This window comes from Heptranchias perlo, chromosome 7 (genome assembly GCF_035084215.1).
Source record: "Heptranchias perlo isolate sHepPer1 chromosome 7, sHepPer1.hap1, whole genome shotgun sequence".
Taxonomy (NCBI): Eukaryota; Metazoa; Chordata; class Chondrichthyes; order Hexanchiformes; family Hexanchidae; genus Heptranchias; species Heptranchias perlo.
Window position 1 is genome coordinate 85,248,542 of NC_090331.1, and position 27,394 is coordinate 85,275,935.

General features: G+C 45.7%; 1 protein-coding gene across 1 annotated transcript; it reads left to right on the plus strand.

The window, feature by feature from the left end:
* The first annotated feature begins 2,820 nt into the window (after positions 1–2,820).
* On the plus strand, positions 2,821–27,002 carry LOC137323923 (UDP-glucuronosyltransferase 1A1-like). The gene is made up of 5 exons (XM_067988012.1): positions 2,821–3,744; positions 10,757–10,888; positions 11,943–12,030; positions 20,222–20,441; positions 23,914–27,002. The coding sequence occupies exons 1-5, from the start codon at positions 2,881–2,883 to the stop codon at positions 24,188–24,190; spliced, it is 1,581 nt and encodes a 526-aa protein (XP_067844113.1). The 5' UTR covers positions 2,821–2,880; the 3' UTR covers positions 24,191–27,002.
* The last annotated feature ends 392 nt before the right edge of the window (positions 27,003–27,394 follow it).

Sequence of the window (27,394 nt, forward strand, 5' to 3'; positions counted from 1 at the left end):
GGTGACTCACCATGTGCAACTCCAACTAAGTGAGGACGGGGACCCACCGAGATGTGTGTATCTGCGCTGGTGGATGGCTCCCGCACATGTGACGGTGCACCCTCAGAGGCTGGCAGATCCTCTGAGGAATTGCCCCCGCCGTCATGGCGGTCACTGAAGGCCCTGTAAGAGAACAGAAGGCAATATTAAGCATGTTGACAGATGTTGAGGTGCTGAAGATGGCAAGGCATGTTAACATCATTTGCTATTGTGTGTGCTGAATGTTAAAGTTCTGTCACCAGCCGTTTGTCGGGTGGCAGTCTCGGCGTCCCCGACGGACAGGCACTCGAGGGTGCGTCTTAGTTCCAGAGCCTCCTGCTCCGCGTCCATGAGGATGACCAGATGCTGTGGCCCTCCCTCCGGTCTTCACCCTCTCCCGTGCATTCTGGCCTCTCTTCTCCTGTAAGGGGAGAAAGTAGAAAGGCATGAGTGAGGGATGGTGACCTGGCCAACCGATGAATGCATTGGTTTGGGTGCGGCTGACCGTGAAAGTGATACATCAGAGGGTGAGTATGAGACAGAGCCATGACATTGTATGAGGATTGGGTTGAATGGTAGTGGTGGGATGAGTACCGGGGAGGAGAGTAAGTGTAGGTAAGTTGAGGATGAGCTTTGAGGTGTGAGGAGTGATGTGATAGAGTAACGTTGGCAGTGCAGAATGAGTTGTGGGGTGGGGGCAGTGATGTGGAAGACGGAGTGTAGGAGAATGAGTAAGTGTACTCACTTTGGCTGACCTAGTTAGGTCACTGAAGCGCTTCCTGCACAGGATCCAGGTGCGGGAGACGTTGCTGCTGCTGGTGACCTCCTCTGCCACCTCAAGCCAGGCCTTCTTGGTGGCAGAGGCAGGCCACTTCCTCCCATCCGCCAGGTAGAAGATCTCCCTCTTCCTCCTCATCCCATCCAGTAAAATCTGGAGTGAGGCATCATTAAACCTGGGAGCAGCCTTTCCCCTGGGTTGCTCCATGGTGCTGTGTGGTTGTTTGCTGCATGATCAGTCATTGGAGGACTGCCCCTTTAAATAGGGCTCCTCCAGCTGACAGCCTGTGATGCGGGTGCGCAGTCCGCCCGCTGCGCAGGTTTCTGACAGGAAACCCGGAAGCCACGTTAAGGGGATTCAATTTACCCACGATCGCGTGGTGAATGGACGGATTTTACTGGGCGGGTTACCCACGCGTCCAGTCACCCCCCACCCCGCTGCCAACCCGCCTACCTGGTAATATCGGGGCCTACACTCCAATTGTGGTCGAATCAATGTTTTATAAAGGTTCATCATAACTTCCTTGCTTTTGTACTCAATGCCTCTATTTATAAAGCCCAGGGTCCCGTATGCTTTTTTAACCACTTTTTCAACCTGCCCTGCCACTTTCAACGATTTGTGCACATATACCCCCAGATCTCTCTGTTCTTGTACCCCTTTTAGAATTGTGCCCTCTAGTTTATATTACTTCTCGTCGTTCTTCCTACTGAAATGTATCGCTTCGCATTTTTCTGCGTTAAATTTTATTTGCCATGTGTCCGCCCATTCCAACAGCCTGTCTATGTCCTCTTGAAGTCTATCACTATCCTCCTCACTGTTCACTACACTTCCAAGTTTTGTGGCATCTGCAAATTTGCATTGGCCCAGAATTTGCTCGGAATATAACGTTGAGTTTAATGTGCACACCGTTACTAATGAGCAAAGAAAACAACAATTTGTGGCGAGGTAGAAACAGGCCATGAGTTACGAATCATCACAAATTGCTGGATGATTTGTGCTATTAGCCTTGCTCTCTCTCAACCCCCCCCCCCCCCCCCCACCGCGATGAGTGTCAAGAAATTGCTGCATTTGCGCTGTAAAAATGAATTAGACTCGCTGCAGAAAGTTAGGGTTGCTACTTCACGCGTAATGGAGTGATTTATGTTTCCAATTGCTTTCCACTTTGAAACCAGTTAGCAATTGTTCTGCACTTGCCATATAAAGCATGCCAACCAGGATGCAAGTTAAACTGGAGGGATTATAAAAGGAAGTAAATCCTTCACAGAGAAAAATAATGTGTTAGGGTATACAACTAAATGATAGAACTGAAAGGAAACAAAAAGAGCATAGACTGGAAAATGCTTTACTTGATGCAAATGCCGCTGATTGAGAATATATGGGCTAGTAACTGGCTGGCAAAGCAAGAAATGTTTCTGACCAGCAGAGAAGAAGGTCATCAAATTTGATTTGTTGTGAATTGTGATAAAATATATAGTTTTTGTATGTAGGCAGCTGCTGCCTTCGGTTCCTGAATTTCATGAATTCAAAAACAATTTGAACCCTGGCAGGAGACTGTCTTATTTATATGTGTCATGTTCCATAGGCAAAAAAACTTAGAACGACACATTTTCCTGCATGTAATTTGGTGATATTTTATTAAACTTGTTTAAATAATCAAATGTTCAAGCTGCCACTTCAGAGATTTGCTAACTATTCAAATCCTTAAATTTTATTGGTTAAGGAGATAGACTGTTGGTCTCAGATGCCCCGTTGACTGTTGATCAATTCACACTTCCAGAAATTTGCGGTGCAAAATTAATTGGAGCTGAAGGATGAGGGAAAAAATTGAATTCAAGGTGCTCACCGTAAGATGTCCCACTCCAGCAAATACTGGGCCATTAACTCAGAAAATGTGAGATAGACCAGTAAATGTTTGCATGCTATGTAGTTAAACATTAGCGCCTCAGATTTCACAAGTTCTGTAATTGAGTAATCCAAATTTGTAAGTGATTTTCACTGGACTGTATTTAAGTACGTCCAACTGAGGGCTCAGAACCAAATTCTGTTCCTGAATTTTCCACAGTGGCTTTGAGTTACTTCATAGGATGGCTTTGATTTTTCAGTGTATTGGCCAGCTGGGATGTCTACTGGTTTACTTGCTGTGGTTTTGGAGACCAGCTGAAAGTGGAAAGCTGCTGGCTATTCCTATCGACGGGAGTCATTGGATGAGCATACAACTTGTACTGGAGGAACTTCATCAAAGAGGACATAAAATTGTTGTTGTTTTTCCTGAAAACAGCTTGACGATCAAGATGCCCCTTCACTATAGCAGCAAAGTTTATTCCATTACCTACAGCAAAGATGAAGTGGCCCAGATATTCGCAAGTCTAATAGAGATGCCTTTATTTGATGGAGCTTTTTATGAAAGGTTTCGTAAAACCTTGGAACATGTGAAAAAAATCAGGCAGTTCTGCCTGGCTCTCTGCGAGGGTCTATTGTTTAATACAGAACTGATGCATGAGCTGGCTGAAGAAAAATTTGACGCTTTACTGACTGACCCTTTCGTTCCTTGTGGTGCTATTGTTGCTGAGTATCTCTCGCTGCCCACTGTGAACTTGCTGCGAGGAGTTCCTTGCGGTTTAGATCATTTGGCCACTCAGTGCCCCAGGCCACTCTCGTACGTGCCAAGGGTTTTCACAGGGAACACAGATCGAATGACCTTTCTCCAAAGGACAAAGAATCTCCTGGTCAGTTTAACAGAACCACTGTTGTGCCATTTTATATATTCACCTTTTGAAGATCTGGCCACCAAGTTCCTTGGGAGAGAGGTGACACTGGTCCAACTGCTGAGTCGTGCTTCCATCTGGTTAATGCGGTTTGACTTCATATTTGAGTATCCAAGACCTCTGATGCCAAATATGGTCCTAGTTGGAGGCATCAACTGCAAGGAGAGAAAACCTTTACCTCAGGTAGGAACGGCACTGGTGTGAATTGAATGAGAGAATACACATTTACATATCAAATGCGAGGATAGAGATGGTAAATCCCAAATACACACTTCAATGGAACTAGAAATTCATGTAATCTGATATAAATATCTAATTATTTGAGTTTGTAGGTCATTTGAAGAGCCATCTATTTAATGTGATATATTTATCAGTGCTATTTTAATATCCAAACTTGTGAATTTGTACATGTATAATCTAATACAGATTTTTTTTTAAAAATCAAAATATACTTAATTTCATAAAATTTAAACATACTTCAATTCCAAGACGATACAATTCAGAACAATACAACACGGGTTGTACACAATACAATTCCAATATTACAATTTGAACACAGTACAAATCCTAAAATACATTCTGTACAATACAAGGCGAGGTAGCCTTACACGGTGGCCTTTCCCCATAGAGCCTTTGTGTAGGTCACACCTCGCTTCACTGCTTCCCGCAGCACGTACTCCTGGACCTTGGAGTATGCCAGTCGGCAACACTCGGTGGTGGACGGCTCCTACAGCTGAGAGACCAGCAGGTTTTAGGTGGACCAAAGGGCCTCCTTCACCGAGTTGATGGTCTTCCAGCCACAGTTGATATTGGTCTCGGTCTGCATTCCAGGGAGCAGCCCATAGTGCACAGCGTGCTGTGTTACCGAACTGTTGGGGTATTCTAATACAGATCGCTTGGCACGCCATGTCGGAGTACGAGCTTGTTGATTGAGCGAAAGTACATGCAATTGGTCATGTTTAAACTCAAGCTGGGTGTCAGCAAACTGATAGTTGGCAAGTAGATTGGAAGCATATGTTTTATTCTATTAATAGAGAAAGCCAGTATGAAAGGTCATGGTCCACATTGCAGAAACCATCCGAAAAGTTTGAAAGCAGCCCCTCTGCACGTTGTATAGACACAAATTGATTGCTTTATTGTTGCTATCCAAAATAAATGACCACAGAACTGAACCAACTTTGGAAAGATCTCAGTCTACCAACTCCATTAAAATAATTCTATTTCAGATGCAAAAAAAAATGCGAGACAAATATTACACTAAAGCATTCAATTTACCAACAAATAGGCATGTTGTGTTCATACCTATTATTCACTAAGAATTTCTTGAGGATATAGTTTATGCAATTCATTTTATTAACTATTGTTGATCAATGATTCCACAGCTTTTGACTCTTGTGTCTCTTGCTATTGTCCAGTTCCCCATCAGCTCTCAAATGGTATAAATGGACTCATTTTATTGGGTTCCAGGCAGATTAATTGAATTAAAATGCTTGTAATACGACGATGGAAACGGATTTCTCAGCAAAAACCAGGGTTCGAAATCTTTGTCCTCTGCTTTTTACTAAAATTACTTTGGCGTTAAAAAACAAATTCTAAATGGATCTTCTCTTTTAAAATCTTTGAAACCAAAATTACATGTAATATATTTCATTTTTGCAGCAGATTAAAATAATAAATATAACTCTCCAGTCTGCACATCAGTGTAGCTCAGTTTAGACTGGGGTGATTTTATTTTCTCCTCTTAACATTAAGTGGCCAAGGAGGACACACATACTTTATTGGACACATTTCTGTCAACTACTACACGAAGGAAATCCCTTCTGACTGCTTGGTTTGATGGGGAAATAGAAAACACTGTGTTTGGGATTAATGTTTGTGTAAAAAACGTGCAATTAATGACAGAAATTTGTTTCGATTGGACTAAGTATCTGCTTTTTACACTGTTTGATTATGTTCGAAGAGATTTGGGGTTGCTTTGTGTGTGGTGACATTCCCTCCCCTGAATCTTATTATGAACCTCCACAGATACCGCAATCACACTTTACCTTGTGCACAGTCAAAACATTAAGTCCAACAATCAGTGAAGACCTAAAACCAACACTTGTGAAACCAGTTCTCCTGGTTGTCCATAACAATTGCATGGCAGAATCCAGAGAGACAGCTTGGAATAAAATAGGGTATATCTCCCAAGTTTTTTTTAAAAACATATATTAAGAGGAGTTGATTGTCACTTCTTTGAGCCAAAACTTGAGTACATCAAGGGGAAAATACGCAGTTGTTAGATTCCAGCATTTTATTGGATAGAGGCAACTCACTGAATTCTTTTTTTATGTAAAGTATTTCCCCCTATAAACACCCATTTACAATATGAATATTGTGAGTGTGTAATCGTTCTGTGCTCACATTTCACTTCTCTCTGGTACCTGTTTACCAGGAGATTGAAAACAATTGCTACTAAATCTGGACCACACTAAGCGTGTTATTACATAATTTTACTTCTCATTAAATCAACTCAAAGTAAGAATTTGTTCACAAATGATACAGTTAAATGGTTCAGAAGAGAAAGTGGGGTTGGGGTGTGACACGGTTGCTTTTGGAGGATTGTTTTTTCCATACTGTACTTGTTATTTGGGAGGAAAAAGTTGTCCTCTGAGAACATGTAACTCAAGGGGTTGTCTGCTGGAGAATGATATTTGGGTTTGTTCACCTAACAGCATGGACTTTGTCTAATGGAGATGTGCAGAGTTTGTGGTGAACCTTTATAAAACAATGGTTCAGCCACAACTGGAGTACTGTATCCAGTTCTGGGCACTGCACTTTTGGAAGGATGTGAAGGCCTTAAAGAGGCTGCAGAAGAGATTTACTAGAATGGTTCCAGGGTTGGGGGACTTCAGTTATGTCGATAGACTGGAGAAACTGGGGTTGTTCTCCTTAGAGCAGAGAAGATTGAGAGGAGATTTGATAGAGGTATTCAAAATCATGAAGGGTCTGGACAGTGTAGATAAAGTGAAACTGTTCCCATTGACGGAGGGGTCAAGAACCAGATGACGTAGATTTAAGGTGATTGGCAAAAGAACCAAAGGCGACAGGAGAAAAAACTTTTTAATGCTGCGAGTGGTTAAGATCTGGAATGCACTGCCTGAAGGGGTGGTGGAGGCAGATTCAATCATGGCCTTCAAAAGGGAATTGGATAAGTACTTGAAAGGAAAAAATTTTCAGGTCTATGGGGATGGGGCTGGGGAGTGGGACTAGCTGGGTTGCTCTTGCAGAGAGCCGGCATGGACTCGACGGGCCTAATGGCCTCCTTCCATGCTGTAACCTTTCTATGATTCTATGCTAACATTGGTGGAGGAGAAGAGGGGAAAAATAGAAGTAAATGCTGGAAAAATCAGAAATAAAAAGAAAATGCATCAGATACACAGCAAGTCTGTCAGCATCTGTGCAAAGGAAAGACGGATTAACATTTCAGCCAGCGACCTCTTTATCATAAAGGTCTGCATCCGAAATATTAAGCCATCTTTGCACGCAGATGTTAGCACTACCACCTTGCGCTTCCAGCACTTACTTGGGGATTGGGAGGAAAGATTTTTCTCTGTGCCCTAGATGTAGGGGGAACGTTGAAGCTGTTCTTTATAAATGTGTTTATCATTTTGACTCGGCCATGGAGGAAATCTTTGCCCACACTGCAAATGTTGGAAATCTAAATTCAAAAAAGAGCAGAAATCGTTGAAAGCAAAATTAGAAATATTTGTCCTCTGCTGTTAATAAAATTATTTTGGCTTTTTAAAACTATATTATTTTAAGAAAATTCTATGTGGATCCTCTCTTTAAAAATACTTGGTAGGAGAGATCAACCCTTTCCAAAGTCAAAATTACTCGTAATATATTTAATTTTCTGCATTATATTAAAATAATAAAATATTTTCAGCATCATTCTGTAGTTGTCCAACTACTGAGAACCGGGCTGTCCGATTAATGGGTAAACAAGTTGGATACTGATATTTTTTAATTACTAAAAGCAAGTGAACATGCCAATATTTGTAAGTGCTGCATGTACTACAGTGAAAGTTAAAAGCAGAAAGACCTTACAATTATCGTTCACAGGGTCTGTAAATCTGAAAGCAGCATTCAAATGCATGTAATCCAACATGGTCGCCGAATGCTGCTTTCAGATTTACAGACCCTGTGAACGATAACTGTAAGGTTTTCAAGTAAAATCATTAAGAGCACCCTATTGAAGGACACAGAGACACTTCTCATTATGCTCTTATAACACTCCTTCACACCTGAAACATTACCAAAGTTTCTTCACCATCATCATATATTTGAGACTTTGCTGCTCAGCTGCAATTCACTCAGATCTATCTGTTGGTTAAATATTGTATTTAAGGAGACTCTGGGTGTTGACATAATATATTATATTAAAGTAGATTGAGAGTAACGTGGGTCTCTTTTTTATTCATGGGGGATATGGGCGACGTGAGCAAGGCCAGCAATTATTGCCCATCCCTAGTTGCCCTTGAGGAGGTGGTGGTGAGCCGTCTTATCTCTGAACCGCTGCAGTCCGTCTGGTGAAGGTTCTCCCACAGTGCTGTTTGGAAGGGAGTTCCAGGATTTTGACCCAGCGACGATGAAGGAACGGTGATATATTTCCAAGTCGGGATGGTGTGTGACTTGGAGGGGAACGTGCAGGTGGTGTTGTTCCCATGTACCTGCTGCCCTTGTCCTTCTAGGTGGTAGAGGTCGCGGGTCAAAGAATCCTTGGCGAGTTGCCGCAGTGCATCCTGTAGGTAGTACACACTGCAGCCATGGTGGTGAAGGGAGTGGGTGGCTCTACCACTGCTTGCCATTATCATGGAGGAGGAGGAACAGGAGGGAGAGAACAAGAGACAGGAAGCCTGGAGAGTGAAGCAGCACCAGTGAAGACAGCACCCCACATTAGGGTTGCCAACTCTGGTTGGATGTATCACATGACCTCCCGCCTCCTACCACTCCGCTTCCATGTTCCCGCCACTGGCCGCCCAACACATCCATCCTTGTGGTGCTCCGCCTTCCCACACCAATTGTAAAGCAAACAGGCTCTTCCTTACCTGATTGGATGGTTCTTGACTGACGGTCAAACAGTTTTTTTCTCCCATCTCCAGTATTTTGATAACCAATAAACAAAAGTGTTTAAGAAAATGAAAAAGACACAATTTTTTTAATGCCCCTCTGATTTTTCTCCCTGAGTTATCTCGCAGCAGTGTCCTGGAGAATGATCTTTATTCTCTGGAGACTTTAGGACAATCCTGGAGGTTTCGCAACTCTGCCCCACATACAAGTACCTGGCTCGGAGAGCATGTTGGCCTCGACTGACATTCGAGGAGATGCCCAAGGAACTGACTGTGTGAAGGCAGCGCTTTTAAAAGGAGCCCATTGGCTGACTCTTCAGGCCTGCTGATGTCCCATCAGATTCCACTGACTCACCAGTCAGTGGCTGCCTTATAGCCAGTGTCTGCAGCGAGTTGGTGGGAACCCTTCACCTCCTCAGAGTCCCCCTGCTCCCTAAAACCAGTTTATGACACTGGAGAGCTCACCTTGTCTACAGGCACTTGCTCGCCGCGGTGGAATGTGTCCGCTGATACCCAGTTGAGGAGAGCCAATTAACTCTGACTCTGCTTGGAGATGGCCTGAAGGTGGGGTGGGTAGGGAGGGCACATTCCCAGGAAAGGAAGGAGGTGTGAGGTTTTGGCTTTTTATTGTTCCCTCATCTGGCAGCTCAATGGGAACATGTTGCACGTCAAGCCAGGGTCTGTGATCTCCAGCTCCTCCATGAGCCGCTCCCGCTCCCTCTCCCTGCTCCTCCACCTCACCTTCCTCCGCCACCTCGCCCCCCCCCTCTTTCTCCACAACGACTGCCTTCCGATGCCTTGAATGACCTATGGGGGAAAAGTGGTTGTCTTTGCCAGAGTGGAGATGGCCCACGGTGGGGGAGGGGTGGGGAGAGATGGGCAGGGGAAGTAAGGGCCCTCTCCTGGAGCATTGAAAGATAGCAAGCAGACAGGTACCCACCTGGCTCTGGACACTCCCCCTCCTCCACCTCCATGGCCACAGCTCCACCCCTGTCTTCTTGTGGGGGTCAGAGAGTGAAGGTTTGTGACTCTCGTTCTTTGCCCCTCCCGGGCACTGTGCGCCATCTTGCCCTGCAAGGACAAAAAGAGAGAAATGTTAGGCTTGCAGTCATCTGAGTGTATGGGACGATCAAAGGGGCTACTGGTCTTCATCTTTCTAGGGCTTTCGCTGCAGTGTCATTGAGTTCCACCTCAGAGCCTCAAGTTTGGTACCCACAGAGGGTGAAGAAGAAAGGGAGAGCATGGTAATTATCTTAGTTTCTCTGCTGTGGTCAGGTCATTGAATTTCTGGCAGCACTGCACCACCGTCCTGGGGTCTATGGATGTGGCCCTCATTGCCTCTGCAACCTCCGTCCATGCGTGCCTCCTGCCCGCACGTGAGGCTGGGATGTGGCGGAGTTGAGGAGCCAGTCCTGCCTTCCTTCTATTTCGTCCAGGAGGGCCTGCAGATCACCCTCCATGAAGTTGAAGGCCTTCTTTCTGGCATCTTCTCCTGTCAATCAGCAGCAGTCATCTGTGGGAAGGGAAAGATTTGAGACAATGGAGACTCTCTACTGAGCGATTTAAATGAATTAATGAAAAATCTCTATGACGGAGAGTTGTCTGCCACTTATCTTGTACTCCCCAGCCTCGCTCTGAAGGAAATTCTTTTTAACCCATTTCTATAGTGTTACACCCTAACACCGTTGAGGCCCCATTGGTTATGTTCCAATTATGTTCATACCACGCTGGCCATTTATGCTGATTTACGTCCATTTTTACCTTCCAGTGTATGCTAATGAAATTGACAGGAATTTTGAACATAACTTGACATCGGCAGAATGGCACGGGAATGGGCGTAACTTTGGGTGCAACTTCCGTGTTAGAGGAAATTCCAAACCATTATGTTATCACCTCCCCGAGGATACTGTCAATGACCGATCCTATGAATTACTGTCTCATCATTAGCCAACTTGGCATCAACAAGGTTTTCTGAATCAACCATAAATAATTAACATAATCAGACCTAATAACCATGGAGCATATGTTTCAGTCAGTCATATTTAAATATTCAAAATGACCTTGCTTCCTTTTTTCCCCCGCAGGACTTAGAAGAATTTATGAACAGTTCTGGAGGACATGGAGTTGTGATCTTCTCCTTGGGGTCAATGATTTCAGATATGCCAATCGCAACAGCCAATCAGATTGCAGAAGCATTGGGTCAAATTCCTCAGAAGGTGATTACAGATAGAGGCAGAGAGTCTGAACAATACTTGAACAACAAATTTGTGCTTCAAATTACAGTTACATTTAGTAATGTTAGGTGTTATTCAATGTGGTTTCACATAAGCTTCGCATGTCAAAATGCTTCCAACTCATTCAGATTCACTACTGCTTTGTAACATGTGGATCACAAGGAGTGGACAATATGTCCTGGGGTTAATTTAGGTTCCATAACTGTCAGGACCTGGGAGAGGTCTGGGAGAAACTTGGAGAGAGGGCAAGCGCCAAGGTAAGGGAAGACCATAGAATCATGCAGCACTGAAAGAGGCCATTCAGCTCATCGTGCCTGTGTTGGCTCTTTGAAAGAGCTGTCTAATTAGGCCGCTCCCCTGTTCTTTCCCCATAGACCACCACCCTGTTTTAATATGCAGTGAGCTTCTATCAGAGCCTAACCATGTGCTTTTGGGCCTCGCTCTACTCCGGGTCCAACTGCCCTATGCCATGGGGCTGAAAACACTGCAATGAAGCACTCTTGCCTCTGAGTCAGAAGGCTGCGGGTTCGTGTCCCACTCCAGAAACCTGAGCACAAAATCTAGGCCGACACTCCAGTGTGGTACTGAGGGAGTGCTGCACTGTGCGAGGGGCCGTCTTTTGGATGAGATGTTAAACCAAGGACCCTTCTGCCCTCTCAGGTGGATGTAAAAGATCCCATGGCACTATTTCGAAAAAGAGCAAGGAGTTCTCCCGGGTGTCCTAGCCAGTATTTATCCCAATAATATAGTGCCATGGGATCTTTTACGCCCACCTGAGAGGGCAGACAGGGTCTTGATTGAACATCTCATCCAAAAGGCACTCCAGCAGTGCAGCACTCCCTCAGTACTGCATTAAAGTGTCAGGCTAGATTATGTTCTCGTCTCTACAGTAGGACTTTAAACCACGTCTTTCTGACTCAGAGGCGAGAGTGCTACCCACCAAGCCACAGCTGACACCTAAATATCTGAATATCTCAGTCAATATACACAATGAGGTTGACCTGGTAACTCACCATTGGGATTTTTTTAATGACAGGTCCTGTGGAGACACACTGGTGAAAGACCTTCTACACTGGCGCCAAATACAAAACTGGTAAAATGGCTACCACAGAACGATCTGCTGGGTAAGAGAGCAACACGTGCAGATAAAGTCACACCACATGTGTTATCATTTGTAGGGTGGGAGAACTGGTAGCAACCTCACCAGGTCAATATGAGGCCCTAGTTCACGTCGCAGTGGGAATATACGCCTTTATGAAAGCACCTAATTATTTTTTTTTATTCGTTCATGGGATGTGGGCGTCGCTGGCGAGACCAGCATTTATTGCCCATCCCTAATTGCCCTTGAGAAGGTGATGGTGAGTCGCCTTCTTGAACCACTGCAGTCTGTGTGGTGAAGGTTCTCCCACAGTGCTGTTAGGAAGGGAGTTCCAAGATTTTGACCCAGCGAAGATGAAGGAATGGCGATATATTTCCAAGTCGGGATGGTGTGTGACTTGGAGGGGAACGTGCAGGTGGTGTTGTTCCCATGTGCCTGCTGCTCTTGTCCTTCTAGGTGGTAGAGGTCGGGGTTTGAGAGGTGCTGTCGAAGAAGCCTTGGCGAGTTGCTGCAGTGCATCCTGTGGATGGTACACACTGCAGCCACGGTGCGCCGGTGGTGAAGGGAGTGAATGTTTAGGGTGGTGGATGGGGTGCCAATCAAATGGGCTGCTTTGTCCTGGATGGTGTCGAGCTTCTTGAGTGTTGTTGGAGCTGCATTCATCCAGGCAAGTGGAGAGTATTCCATCACACTCCTGACTTGTGCCTTGTAGATGGTGGAAAGGCTTTGGGGAGTCAGGAGGTGAGTCACTCACCGCAGAATACCCAGCTTCTGGTCCGCTCTTGTAGCCACAGTATTTATGTGGCTGGTCCAGTTAAGTTTCTGGTCAATGGTGACCACGAGGGTGTTGATGGTGGGGGATTCGGCGATGGTAATGCCGTTGAATGTCATGGGGAGATGATTAGACCCTCTCTTGTTGGAGATGGTCATTGCCTGGCACTTGTCTGGCGCGAATGTTACTTGCCACTTATGAGCCCAAGCCTGGATGTTGTCCAGGTCTTGCTGCATATGGGCACGGACTGCTTCATTATCTGAGGGGTTGCGAATGGAACTGAACACTGTGCAATCATCAGCGAATTTCCCCATTTCTGACCTTTTATGATGGAGGGTAGATCATTGATGAAGCAGCTGAAGATGGTTGGGCCTAGAACACTGCCCTGAGGAACTCCTGCAGCAATGTCCTGGGGCTGAGATGATTGGCCTCCAACAACCACTACCATCTTCCTTTGTGCTAGGTATGACTCCAGCCACTGGAGAGTTTTCCCCCTGATTCCCATTGACTTTAATTTTACTAGGGCTCCTTGGTGTCACACTCGGTCAAATGTTGCCTTGATGTCAAGGGCAGTCACTCTCACCCCACCTCTGGAATTCAGCTCTTTTGTCCATGTTTGGACCAAGGCTGTAATGAAGTCTGGAGCCGAGTGGTCCTGGCGGAACCCAAACTGAGCATCAGTGAGCAGGTTATTGGTGAGTAAGTGCCGCTTGATAGCACTGTCGACGACACCTTCCATCACTTTAGAATCATAGAATCATAGAATCATAGAAGTTACAACATGGAAACAGGCCCTTCGGCCCAACATGTCCATGTCGCCCAGTTTATACCACTAAGCTAGTCCCAATTGCCTGCACTTGGCCCATATCCCTCGATACCCATCTTACCCATGTAACTGTCCAAATGCTTTTTAAAAGACAAAATTGTACCCGCCTCTACTACTGCCTCTGGCAGCTCGTTCCAGACACTCACCACCCTTTGAGTGAAAATATTGCCCCTCTGGATCCTTTTGTATCTCTCCCCTCTCACCTTAAATCTGTGCCCCCTCGTTATAGACTCCCCTACCTTTGGGAAAAGATTTTGACTATCGACCTTATCTATGCCCCTCATTATTTTATAGACTTCTATAAGATCACCCCTTAACCTCCTACTCTCCAGGGAATAAAGTCCCGTCTGTCTAACCTCTCCCTGTAAGTCAAACCATCAAGTCCCGGTAGCATCCTAGTAAATCTTTTCTGCACTCTTTCTAGTTTAATAATATCCTTTCTATAATAGGGTGACCAGAACTGTACACAGTACTCCAAGTGTGGCCTCACCAATGCCCTGTACAACTTCAACAAGACATCCCAACTCCTGCATTCAATGTTCTGACCAATGAAACCAAGCATGCTGAATGCCTTCTTCACCACCCTATCCACCTGTGACTCCACTTTCAAGGAGCTATGAATCTGTACTCCTAGATCTCTTTGTTCTATAACTCTCCCCAACGCCCTACCATTAACGGAGTAGGTCCTGGCCCGATTCGATCTACCAAAATGCATCACCTCACATTTATCTAAATTAAACTCCATCTGCCATTCATCGGCCCACTGGCCCAATTTATCAAGATCCCGTTGCAATCCTAGATAACCTTCTTCACTGTCCACAATGCCACCAATCTTGGTGTCATCTGCAAACTTACTAACCATGCTTCCTAAATTCTCATCCAAATCATTAATATAAATAACAAATAACAGCGGACCCAGCACTGATCCCTGAGGCACACCGCTGGACACAGGCATCCAGTTTGAAAAACAACCCTCGACAACCACCCTCTGTCTTCTGTCGTCAAGCCAGATTTGTATCCAATTGGCTACCTCACCTTGGATCCCATGAGATTTAACCTTATGTAACAACCTACCATGCGGTACCTTGTCAAATGCTTTGCTGAAGTCCATGTAGACCACGTCTACTGCACAGCCCTCATCTATCTTCTTGGTTACCCCTTCAAAAAACTCAATCAAATTCGTGAGACATGATTTTCCTCTCACAAAACCATGCTGACTGTTCCTAATTAGTCCCTGCCTCTCCAAATGCCTGTAGATTCTGTCCCTCAGAATACCCTCTAACAACTTACCCACTACAGATGTCAGGCTCACTGGTCTGTAGTTCCCAGGCTTTTCCCTGCCGCCCTTCTTAAACAAAGGCACAACATTTGCTACCCTCCAATCTTCAGGCACCTCACCTGTAGCGGTGGATGATTCAAATATCTCTGCTAGGGGACCCGCAATTTCCTCCCTAACCTCCCATAACGTCCTGGGATACATTTCATCAGGTCCCGGAGATTTATCTACCTTGATGCGCGTTAAGACTTCCAGCACCTCCCTCTCTGTAATATGTACACTCCTCAAGACATCACTATTTATTTCCCCAAGTTCCCTAACATCCATGCCTTTCTCAACCGTAAATACCGATGTGAAATATTCATTCAGGATCTCACCCATTTCTTGTGGTTCCGCACATAGATGACCTTGTTGATCCTTAAGAGGCCCTACTCTCTCCCTAGTTACCCTTTTGCCCTTTATGTATTTGTAGAAGCTCTTTGGATTCACCTTTGCCTGATCTGCCAAAGCAATCTCATATCCCCTTTTTGCCCTCCTGATTTCTCTCTTAACTCTACTCCGGCAATCTCTATACTCTTCAAGGGATCCACTTGATCCCAGCTGCCTATGCATGTCATATGCCTCCTTCTTCTTTTTGACTAGTGCCTCAATCTCCCGAGTCATCCAAGGTTCCCTACTTCTACCAGCCTTGCCCTTCACTTTATAAGGAATGTGCTTACCCTGAACCCTGGTTAACACACTTTTGAAAGCCTCCCACTTACCAGACGTCCCTTTGCCTGCCAACAGACTCTCCCAATCAACTTCTGAAAGTTCCTGTCTAATACCATCAAAATTGGCCTTTCCCCAATTTAGAATTTTAACTTTTGGGCCAGACCTATCCTTCTCCATAGCTATCTTAAAACTAATGGAATTATGATCACTGGTCCCAAAGTGATCCCTCACTAACACTTCTGTCACCTGCCCTTCCTTATTTCCCAAGAGGAGGTCAAGTTTTGCCCCCTCTCTAGTCGGGCCATCCACATACTGAATGAGAAATTCCTCCTGAATACACTCAACAAATTTCTCTCCATCCAAGCCCCTAATGCTATGGCTGTCCCAGTCAATGTTGGGAAAGTTAAAGTCCCCTACTATTACCACCCTATTTTTCTTGCAGCTGTCTGTAATCTCCTTACATATTTGCTCCTCAATTTCCCGTTGACTATTTGGGGGTCTGTAGTACAATCCTATCAAAGTGATCTCTCCCTTCTTATTTTTCAGTTCTACCCATATGGACTCAGTGGGCGAACCCTCGGATATATCCCCTCTCACTACTGCCGTGATGTTCTCCCTAATCAAGAACGCAACTCCCCCTCCTCTCTTACCTCCTGCTCTATCTTTCCTATAGCATCTGTACCCTGGAACATTGAGCTGCCAGTCCTGCCCCTCCCTTAGCCATGTTTCAGTAATAGCTATAACATCCCAGTCCCATGTACCCATCCATGCCCTGAGTTCATCTGCCTTGCCCATCAGACTTCTTGCATTGAAATAAATGCAGTTTAATCTAGACTTCCCTTGGTCTTTGCCCTGCTTTCTCAGACCATCTGTCCGGTCATGTTCTGTACACTCTCCCTTACTGCCTTTTGTTTCTGTCACCACTTTATTTCCCACTGACTTCCTGCATCGGTTCCCATCCCCCTGCCACATTAGTTTAAACCCTCCCCAACAGCACTGGCAAACACTCCCCCTAGGACATTGGTTCCAGTCCTGCCCAGATGCAGACCGTCCAATTTGTACTGGTCCCACCTCCCCCAGAACCGGTTCCAATGGCCCAGGAATTTGAATCCCTCCAGCTTGCACCATCTCTCAAGCCACGTATTCATCTTAGCTATCCTGTCATTCCTACTCTGACTAACCCGTGGCACTGGTAGCAATCCTGAGATTACTACCTTTGAGGTCCTACTCTTTAGTTTAACTCCTAACTCCCTAAATTCAGCTTGTAGGACCTCATCCTGTTTTTTACCTATATCGTTGGTGCCTATATGCACCACGACAACTGGCTGTTCACCCTCCCCCTCCAGAATGTCCTGCAGCCGCTCCGAGACATCCTTGACCCTTGCACCAGGGAGGCAACATACCATCCTGGAGTCTCTGTTGCGTCCGCAGAAACGCCTGTCTATTCCCCTTACAATCGAGTCCCCTATCACTATAGCTCTGCCACTCTTTTTCCTGCCCTCCTGTGCAGCAGAGCCAGCCACGGTGCCATGAACCTGGCCACTGCCACCTTCCCCTGGTGAGCTATCTCCGCCAACAGTATCCAAAACGGTATACCTGTTTTGGAGGGAGATGACCGCAGGGGACCCCTGCACTGCCTTCCTACTCTTCCTCTGTCTGTTGGTCACCCATTCACTATCTCCCTCACTTTGCTGATGATTGAGAGTAGACTGATGGGGCGGTAATTGGCCGGATTGGATTTGTCCTGCTTTTTGTGGACAGGACATACCTGGGCAATTTTCCACATTGTCGGGTAGATGTTAATTTGAGGTTTGCTGTAATGTGTTAAACTAGACTGAGATCTTGCTGTTTTCTTGTTTTACCCTCCATAGTAGCCGTCATGTTACACAACGTTCATTCGGCTTTTTTGGGGGTGAATTTCCTCGCTGATTTCAGTGGTGTGTGCACGACCCAAGACATTTTTCTAGTGAGGAAATTCGAGTGGAAGTCGTTTCCGATGCTTGTGCATCTTTAACAAGCTTCCATCCCAAGTTTCCTCCTGCTTTTTGAGCCTTCCCATGATGCTCCCACCAGGTCCCCACTGGCCTCATTTGAACACGTCAGAGTGAGAGCCAATGGTGTAGCAGCTGTGAGCTTCCTGGTTTTACCTTGTTGGTGCACACTCGATAAGTTGGCCTGAGATACGTGAGGCTCAGCCCCTGATCAAAAGTGGAAGTGAGGAGTCTGTGAGCTTGAAGAGTCTGCAAAGTTTATTACTGCAGCTTCAAAACACTTTTTGAACCCGTTTTGAACAGATCAGCCATGATCTAATTGAATGGAGGAACAGGTGCGAAGGGCTGAATGGCCTACTCCTGTTCCTGTACCTATGTTTTTTGCCTCTTTCTCCATAAAGACCTGCACTTGCTTCTGACTGGGTCCAGTCCATCAGATGACTTTTGGCCCTCCCCATCTCCTGCAATCCGGGCATCCCAGCAACAGATATGGCTTTCCCATGGACAACGACGACGACGACGACAACAACAACAACAACAACAACGTGCATTTATATAATGCCTTTAATGTAATAAAACGTCCCAAGGCGCTTCACAGGGGCGTAATCAAACAAAATTTGACACCAAGCCACATAAGGAGATATTAGGACAGGTGACCAAAAACTTGGTCAAAGAGGTAGGTTTTAAGGAGCGTCTTAAAGGAGGAGAGAGAGGTAGACAGGTTTAGGGAGGAATTCCAGTGCTTAGGGCCTAGGCAGCCGAAGGCTCGGCCACCAATGGTGGGGTGATTAAAATTGGGGATGCACAAGAGGCCAGAATTGGAGGAGCGCAGAGATCTCGGAGGGTTGTAGGACTGGAGGAGCTTACAGAGATAGAGAGGGGCGAGGCCATGGAGGGATTTGAAAAAAAGGATGAGAATTTTAAAATCGATGCACTTCCGGACTGGGAGCCAATGGAGGTCAGTGAGCACAGGGGTGATGGGAGAACAGGACTTGGTGCGAGTTAGGATACGGCAGCAGAGTTTTGGATGAGCTCAAGTTTATGGAAGGTGGAAGATGGGAGGCCGGACAGGAGAACATTGGAATAGTCCAGTCTAGACGTAACAAAGGCATGAATGAGGGTTTCAGCAGGAGATGAGTTGAGGCAGGGGCGGATGTTACAGAGGCTGAAGTAGGCGGTCTTGGACATACCACTCTTTGTCATTATCATGGAGGAGGAGGAGGAGGAGGAATAGCACAGAGCTGCACATCCTCGCCCACTTCCCATTCCTCCGGCACCCTCATGCTCTGTGAATCACCCGCTGCCACTGACACTATCTAATTGTCCCCAGGTGAATGTATCTAGCCCAGGTGCTAGCGTAGACTTAAGAAGCAAGTGACGCAGGTTGTGGGGTGGGGCGTTGTGAGTTGAAGGGGGTTGGTACAGAGGAACACGAGGCAGGAGGCCTCTGCATGAAATCATGGCTAGGCCTGAGTCCCACATTGTTTCCCTTTTCATCATCATCCTTCTCTTGGTCATCGTAATTCACACAGAGACAGTTGAGTCCTCATGATCATCATCTTCTTCCCCTGTGCCCCCTGTTTCTGTGTTGGATCTGCAGGAAAGGAGGGTGGAAGCTAAGAATGGGTGAGCACCACCCCCTTGGGATTAAGGAGACAGAAAAGGGGCTGGAAGGTTGTGTCTTGCATGCTGCTTCACATGGAAGCCAGGGCCTCGCTGCTAAACACCCTCCCCTTCAATACTGATCATCATCTTTGCTCCACCCTCGCCCCCCCAATCGGCCGAGCCCTCCCCTTTAACCCCTTGCTGCAGGCCCATGCTTTGTGGATGACCCATTGGATTTCTCACCCTGTCAAAAACAGCAAACCGCAAATCAGCACTCACAACTAGAATTGGCTAGAATTTAAACAAGGCCCGGCCATCAAACCGCTTTGGGACTCTCGCTGGCGACACTGCGATCGATCCAAGCACTGTCCCCCAGCCCCATGTGCCCCGAGGATGAAAATCGGCAACATTTCCAAATTCATTGCGCTCCTTGTGTCGTGGGAGAAGAAATAGATTCTCCGTACTTAATAACTTCAGTTGTTAGTTCCACTGAATTGGCAAATTTGAAATCAAAGCAGTTTTGTTAGCATAAGAAAAAATTAATGTAAAGTTCACTTCATCAAAACAGAAGTCCCTTGACAGGATAATGCCAATTAGATGCTGAGAGATTGTTTCCCCTGGCTAGAGAGTCTAGAACTAGGGGCATAATCGCAGGATACGGGGTCGGCAATTTAGGACTGAGATGAGGAGGAATTTCTTCACGCAGAGAATTGTGAATCTTTGGAATTCTCTACCCCAGAGGGCTGGGGATGCTGAGTCATTGAATATATTCACGGCTGAGATTGATAGATTTTTGGACTCTAGGGGAATCAAGGGATATGGGGATCGGGCGGGAAAGCGGAGATGAGGTCAAAGATCAGGCTTGAGGGGCCGAATGGCCTATTCTTGCTCCTATTTCTTATGTTCATATTTTCTGATGCCAAAAGCCCTTTTGGATATTCTTCCAATACTACACTTTGATGAAGGTAATTGCTTCAAGTTTCATTGGATCGCAGTAGGTTTAAATTTATTGCTTTTTATTGTCCTGTGAACTAGGACATCCAAAAACACGAGCTTTCATGACTCACGGAGGGATACATGGAATCTACGAGGCCATCTGTAGTGCTGTTCCAATGGTCATGTTGCCATTGTTTGGAGACCAGATGGAAAATACAGAACATATGGAGCAACGTGGGGCCGGAATCGCCTTGCATTTGAAAGAAATCAACTCTCGGAATCTAGCGAATGCATTAAGCAGGGTTATCAATGATACCAGGTCAGTAACACTCACACAGCTTTGATCTACGTGCAATCTTCAAAGTCTTTGTAGTTGCTTAAAAAAGTAAAGAGGAGAAAAGAAAGCTCTGTCCACTTGAAAGAAGAAAGAATTACATTTCTATATCGCCTTTCACAACCTCAGGATGTCCCAAAGAGCTTTACAGCCAATGAAGTACTTTTGAAGTGTGGTCACTATTGTAATGTAGGAAACGTGGCAGCCAATTTGCGCACAGCAAGGTCCCACAAACAGCAATGTGATAATGACCAGATAATCTGTTTATTTTTAGTAATGTTGGTTGAGGGATAAATTTTGGCCAGGACACAGGGGAGAACTCCCCTGCTGTTATTCAAAATAGTGCCATGGGATCTTTTACATCCACCTGAGCGGGCAAACAGGGCGTCAGCTTAACATCTCATCCAAAAGATCGCACCCCAAAAGTGGAGCACTCCCTTAGTACTGTGTTGAAGTGTCAGACTAGATTTTGTGTTTAAGTCTCCGGAATGGGGCTTGAACTCACAATTTTCTGACTCAGAGGTAAGAGTGCTATCAACTGAGCTACAGCTGATACCTTGTAGAGTAAGGCCTAATCGCCTTCATTATAAAATGCCGTTATTTTGATTACAAGTGGGATAGATTACCATTTTGGTACAGTACTAAGTTTACTACAGATCTGAGGTATCACCAGATGTCTGTCTACTGTACATATTGTGGCTGTGGATAGTTTGGTGGTAGGTAGCTGATCCCTGGTAAATCAGAAGCTGGAGGTGTGAGGCTTGGAATGTGCCCAAGGCACCAAATGCGTCTCAATGCAGGTTGTTAGTGTGAAGGGCGTTGGGAGCCCAAGGCTCATCAGGCCCCTGAAAAATTCTACATTAGGCGTGGTATTTCAAAGTGACTGGAGTGCCTGAGTAGCACAGTGCCCATCTGGAACCAGTGCTTAAGAAGTGACCACTACTATTACTACTACTAAATTCACCTTTGCCAGCTCAGCAGTGACGATAGGGCTGAATGAATTCATTCTGCTGTTGTCAATTCTGAACTAGCCCTGGCCGCTTCAATCATCTGCATCCCTTTCTATGACAGGTCACTCTTGACATTGTCTGTCCAGTACTTCCTTGGTCTTCCTCAGCTTCTTGTTCCATGTTAAATAAAAGTAAGACTTGCATTTATACAACGTCTTTCACGACTTCAGGACGTCCCATAGCGTTTTACAGCCAATGAAGTATAGTCACTGTTGTAATGTAGGAAATGCGGCAGCCAAATTGCATACAGCAAGATCCCACAAACAGCAATGAGATAATGTTTATCTTTAGTGATGTTGGTTGAGAGATAAATATTGGCTAGGACACCAGGCAAACTCCCCTGCTCTTCTTGGAATAATGCCATGGGACCTTCTACATCCACCTAAGAGGGCAGATGAGGCCTTGGTTTAATAACTCATTTGAAAGGCAGTACCTTCCGACAGTGCAGCACTCCCTCAGTACTGCACTGGATTATTAGTCTAGATTTTGTGATCAAGTTTCTGGAGTGAGACTTAAACCCACAACCTTCTGCCTCAGAGGCGAGAGTGTTACCTATTGAGCCACAGCTGACATCTGTATCTCTATGTGCAGGGCCACGCAGGTATTCTACCTATTTCCATTCTTCAAATAATCGCAGTCGTCTTTCTTGGCTCTTCTGTATAAGCTTTGTTCCTTGTCCAAGCCGTGTACCTATTGTAGCATTCTTTGCAACCTGGATACTCCTGGTATTCCTCTCAACCAGCTCATCCCTGCTGTTAGTATCTTTTGCTCGTCAACGTTTCTCATGTTCCAACACTCAGATTCATACAATAATATGGGGATAACCATTGCTTCATAAATTCTTACCTTTGTTTTTACCAAAATAATGTTAGCCTTCCATATTCTGCTTAATCTTCCACAAGCAACAGAAGCAAGTTCAGTTCTTCTCTTGATGTCTTCATCACATCTCCCATGTTTTTTTAAAGTTCTTTTTAAAACTCTGGCACCCCTGCCTGATGCCCCCACCTACCCGAGTGCCACCGTAGACATATGCAAAGTGCCCGTCCCCCCACGCTGGGAAATCCTCGTAATGCTGAAAGGGCCTGGTGCCCCCCCACATCAGGAGGTTAGCTCATTTCCCGAACAGGCAAACACAGCACCTGAATAGTACTGGCTGCCCTGAGCAAGGGTGGGATTATCAGCATAATGGTGATGTTGAACGCACTGTAATGTTCCATTTAATCCATTCTGAAGGAATCAGTAGATCTCACAAACAAATTGGTAATGCCAATTATTTTATGAAGCACAGTTGTTAACCTTCCAGCTCACCGCTGGGGTAAAGTTCCACACAAATACTCCTGTGTGTGGCTGGTCTAACTCAGCCTCTGTCAGCTTGGCCCAGTGATCCCACTCTCTCCCAAAGTAATCGAGCAAAACTGCTGCCTATCTATCCATCTCCGTATTTCTGCTACTCCACCCTGGTCAGTGGCTCGCCATAGATCTAGGCTTCCCACATTAAACACACTCCAAGCTGTGCCTCTGCACAGTGTGTCTCAGATCACATTTGTTAATGATCATTCACACACAAAAGAAGAGCCAGACAGTCTGGTTCTGTTTGTAGACTAGTTGATAGAGATTGATTGCCTTGATTAGTCAACAAATCCATTATCATTGTATCATGTGATTACTAGGATAGTAGATGGACTATGGTGGCACAGGGCAGTGGGGGGGGGGGCATCAGGGCAGGGGGGGGTGGGAGCACCAGGCGGTGGGGGGGTTGGGTGCGGAGGGGCCTGGGGTTTAAAAAGAACTTTAAAAAAGTAGTGGTGGGTTAGGTCAGAGAATGGGAGTTCTGAAGAAAACATTAAAAACAGATCATTTCTTGGTCAGCAGGTGCTGGTAATGGTTCTGCTGCAACCATTTACATCTCCACTGGACCCATCTTTTGTTTCTTTACTTGTCCCATTACCATCCCTTGCATCATCATCCCTTTTGCCATTTAATCACTCCTGCCTTCCACCCTATCACAGACCTTCCCCTGTTGTTCTCTCTTTCCCCCCACACCTTTTCCTTGGCTCTGTATTTGCTTATAAACTGTTAAATGTCCAACTTCTTCCAGTTCTGATGAAAGGTCATCGACCTGAAACGTCAACTCTGTCTCTCTTTTCACGGATGCTGTCTGATCTGCTGAGTGTTTCCAGCATTTTCGGTTTTATTTCATGGTAGAAGGACAGTGGTCTAGCAATTCCTGTGTACATTTAGGCTGCATTTACAACTGTAGTGAAGTGGAGTGAGACACTAGACTTGTATTGTAAATTCAGCCTTAGAATTAGTAAGCAGGTCAATAATGCTGTGCTAGGAGGATAGATTCAGTGGTGTTCCTGCTTCAGGAGCTATTCACATCAGGTCTCAGGCAGCACTGCAGTGGGGACAGCAGGCCTTAGCTATGCAACAACTTTGTGTTTCAGATACAAGGAAGCCATCATGTCGTTGTCTTCACTCCACAAAGATCGCCCAATAGATCACCTGGAGCTCTCAGTCTATTGGGTGGAGTTCGTGATGAGGCACAGAGGGGCCGAACATTTACGAGCTGCAACGTACGACCTCAGCTGGATCCAGTACCACTGCCTGGATGTCATCGGGGCCCTTCTTGCCATAGTGCTGATGCTTCTCTGCCTGTTGATCAAGTGCTGCTCATTCTGTCTACACAGAATGAAAGGCCAAAAAAAGAGGAAACTTGATTGAAGTGCCTTCTTACAAATAAGCCTTCCTTCTGACCACCTGATAGCCTGATGGATAAAACATTCCCTTCACGTGGATGTGGTGGTGGAATCACACGGCAGTGCAGGCTGACGATTGTTTCCACCAGCGCTAAGACGAGGTTAAGTAATTCTCTCAGTTCCCAGTGGGACTACTGGGTTACAGTCTCTTGGAAGCAAACACTCTATTCATCTTTTGGCCACAATGTAGCACTGAATGGGATGGAAAAACCAGCAATCAGTTCCCAATTCTGTAGGTCACTTGCCAAGGTTATGGAGAAGGGGTGAAATGAATGGATAAAATATGTCTATATACATACACACATACATATCGTGTGTGTGTGTGTGTTGGAGATGCAATCAGTCCAGTAACGCTGTGATTTTAAAATTCTAATCTTTGTTTTCAAATCCCTCCATGGCCTCAGCCCTCCCTATCTCTGTGACCTCCTCCAGCCTTACAACTCTCCGAGATCTCTGCATTCCTCCAATTCTGGCCTCTTGTGCATCCCCGATTTCCTTCGCCCCACCATTGGCGGCCATACCTTCAGATGTCTAGGCCCTAAACTCGGGAATTCCCTCCCTAAATCTCTCCACCTCTCTCTCCTCCTGTAGGATACTCCTTAAATCCTATCTCTTTGACCAAGCTTTTGGTCACCTGTCCTAATATCTCCTTATGTGGCTCGGTGTCAAATTTTGTTTGATAACACTCCTGTGAAGCGCCTTGGGACATTTTCTTTGTTAAAGGTGCTATATAAATGCAAGTTGTTGGAGTCAGCGAGAGATCATTTCTCTGATATCACGATTCCCTTTAATACTCATCTGTGAATGTCCCGTATGCTGCTCTTAGTGGACATTTTACCACAGTATGTTGCAAAGAAACAAGAGCATTGAAAAAAAAAACAGAGCAAAGAGGTATGTTCATATTGAAGATTCTCATTTAAAGTATCCAGTGTCAGCATTATGTACTCCCAAAATAGAGCCAGCTACTCTGCCCCAACTATCTGCCTTTCCCCGATGGAATAGGCCATATTTTCCATTTCCCATTCTGGACATTCTAACCACTCCACAAGATTGTCAATCACTGCCAAACTAGGGGCGTATTGCACTATGAGCCTAGAACTCACTAGGAGGTAAGTTAAGATCGCTCCTTTCAGATATGACCAAGGCCCCAGATTTATAAATTTAAACAGCAAAAAAAAATTCTCCAGAATCCACTTAATATGAACAGAATTTGACTTTTTGGGCCTGGATTTCCCAGATCCTGTGCCTATAGGGACAGTGTGAAACTTAAGCCTGCCATCCTAATCCCACCAAGGCCTTGGCCCAGTTTTCTGGGTTGGGAGTCATTTCGTATTCATGGCGGGCACCTGGCGGGATTCCCGCCAACAAGTGGGTCTCCGCGAGTAGCTGTGAGGAAGATACTTCAGCACGACTGCCACGGTGGCACCAGAGGAGGCCCACAAAGTGCTCATCGGGTCCTCAGGCCTGTACCCGAGGCCTTCTGCGGGTTTGGAGGGAAGAGGAGGCCGCTACAAGGTTGTCTCCCTTTATTTGGACCACCTTGAGGCCATTCACACTGCTAATACCGGCCTACTTGCGATGGTCCACCTGGCAGTCGCAGGCAATGGGAGGGGGGAGGATGGCGGGAGGGAAATGGACCGGGAATCCAGGCCCCGGCCCTTGGACCAGCACTTTCATAAAAAAAATTAGGGAAGGAGCAGCCAGCGGGAGCTGTGGGAGGGAAATTGAGGTCAGCGTCATGAGGGGGAGGTGGGCCTCAAAGCCTAATTTTTCGCCACTTTTACCACTGCTGTCCCACCCGATTTCAGGCGTGATAGCGGAGGAATATCCAGCCCAATCAGTCACTACAAATCATTGGACCCAATTGTAAAGGGAAATAATCGTGGAATGTGGTTCCCAAGACACCAGTAAAAATTCTACTTAATTGAAATTGAATCTGACTTATTCAGTCATAGTCGGGGGTGGGGGGGTTGTAGGGATACGACAGTGTGATATTATGAAGTTGCGTAGGTCAAGGGAACTTCAGTCATAGAATCCTAGAATCTTACAGCACAGAAGGAGGCCATTGTGCCTGTGCCGGTAATGGTAAATCAGTGGTCCTGATTTCAACACTTTCAGCCTGTAGAGAGATGAGGCTTGCAGCCTGTAAGTTTTAACTGGTTTCGAACCCTTTGGGGAGGGAAAGCAGTTTCTATCGTTTTTTAAACTGAGAATGAGAAGAAGAACAATGTTTTATCTATCCACAGGAAATCCACATTTGATTTCCTTTCAAATCATTCAATGGCAGTTGATATGAAGCACGAGCCAAGTTCCCTTGACCCACACAACTTCATAGTATCACACAGTTATATCCCTACAAAACCCCTGCACCCCCACCCCCCCACCCACCCCACTGAACTACCCATTCCTCTTACTCAGGCCTCTTACGCATCTTCCTCCCCACCCTTCGTTCCACAATTGATGGCCATACCTTCAGCTGCCTGGGCCCCATGTTTTGGATTTCCCTCTCTGAACCCCGCCACCTCCCCATCTTCCTGTCCTTCTTTAAGACCCTCTTTAAACCCCACCTCTTTGACCAAGCTTTTGATCACCTATGCTAATAGCTCCTTCTTTGTCTCGGCAGCCATTTCTTTTCTGATTATGCCTCTGTGAAGCACCTTGGGATGTTTCATCTATATTAAAGGCACTATATAACTGCAAGTTGTTGTTGTATATAACAAACTTAATGAAAGAAAACTATATGGCAGTTGATATGAAATAAAGCAGCTTGACAATTCTATGTTGGAAGAATTAATTAATTGCTGTCCTCAAATAAATTGAAAATAATCTTGATGCCATGATTTATGATGCCATTGAAATGCTTTGATTAGATTATAACTCTGTAACAACCCTGCTTTTTTTGCTGTTGAGCTTTTTTAGGCAAAGTGCATTCTCACAGGCTTTTTAAAGTGGTTAATAAATAGAAGTTGTTTTCACGAGAAACCAAACAATGAGTAATCTGTTGCCTCGAGGCCGATTTTCGGATGGCCGAGGGGGTGCGTTGGGGGCGGGGGGGCTCCGAAAATGGCGGAATCCCGGAGTGGGTTCGCAGCCCGGCTCCAACCCGCTCACTTCCAGGTTCCCCAATGACGCATTCGGATGTGCGCAACTCCCGAACTCGGGACTCCCA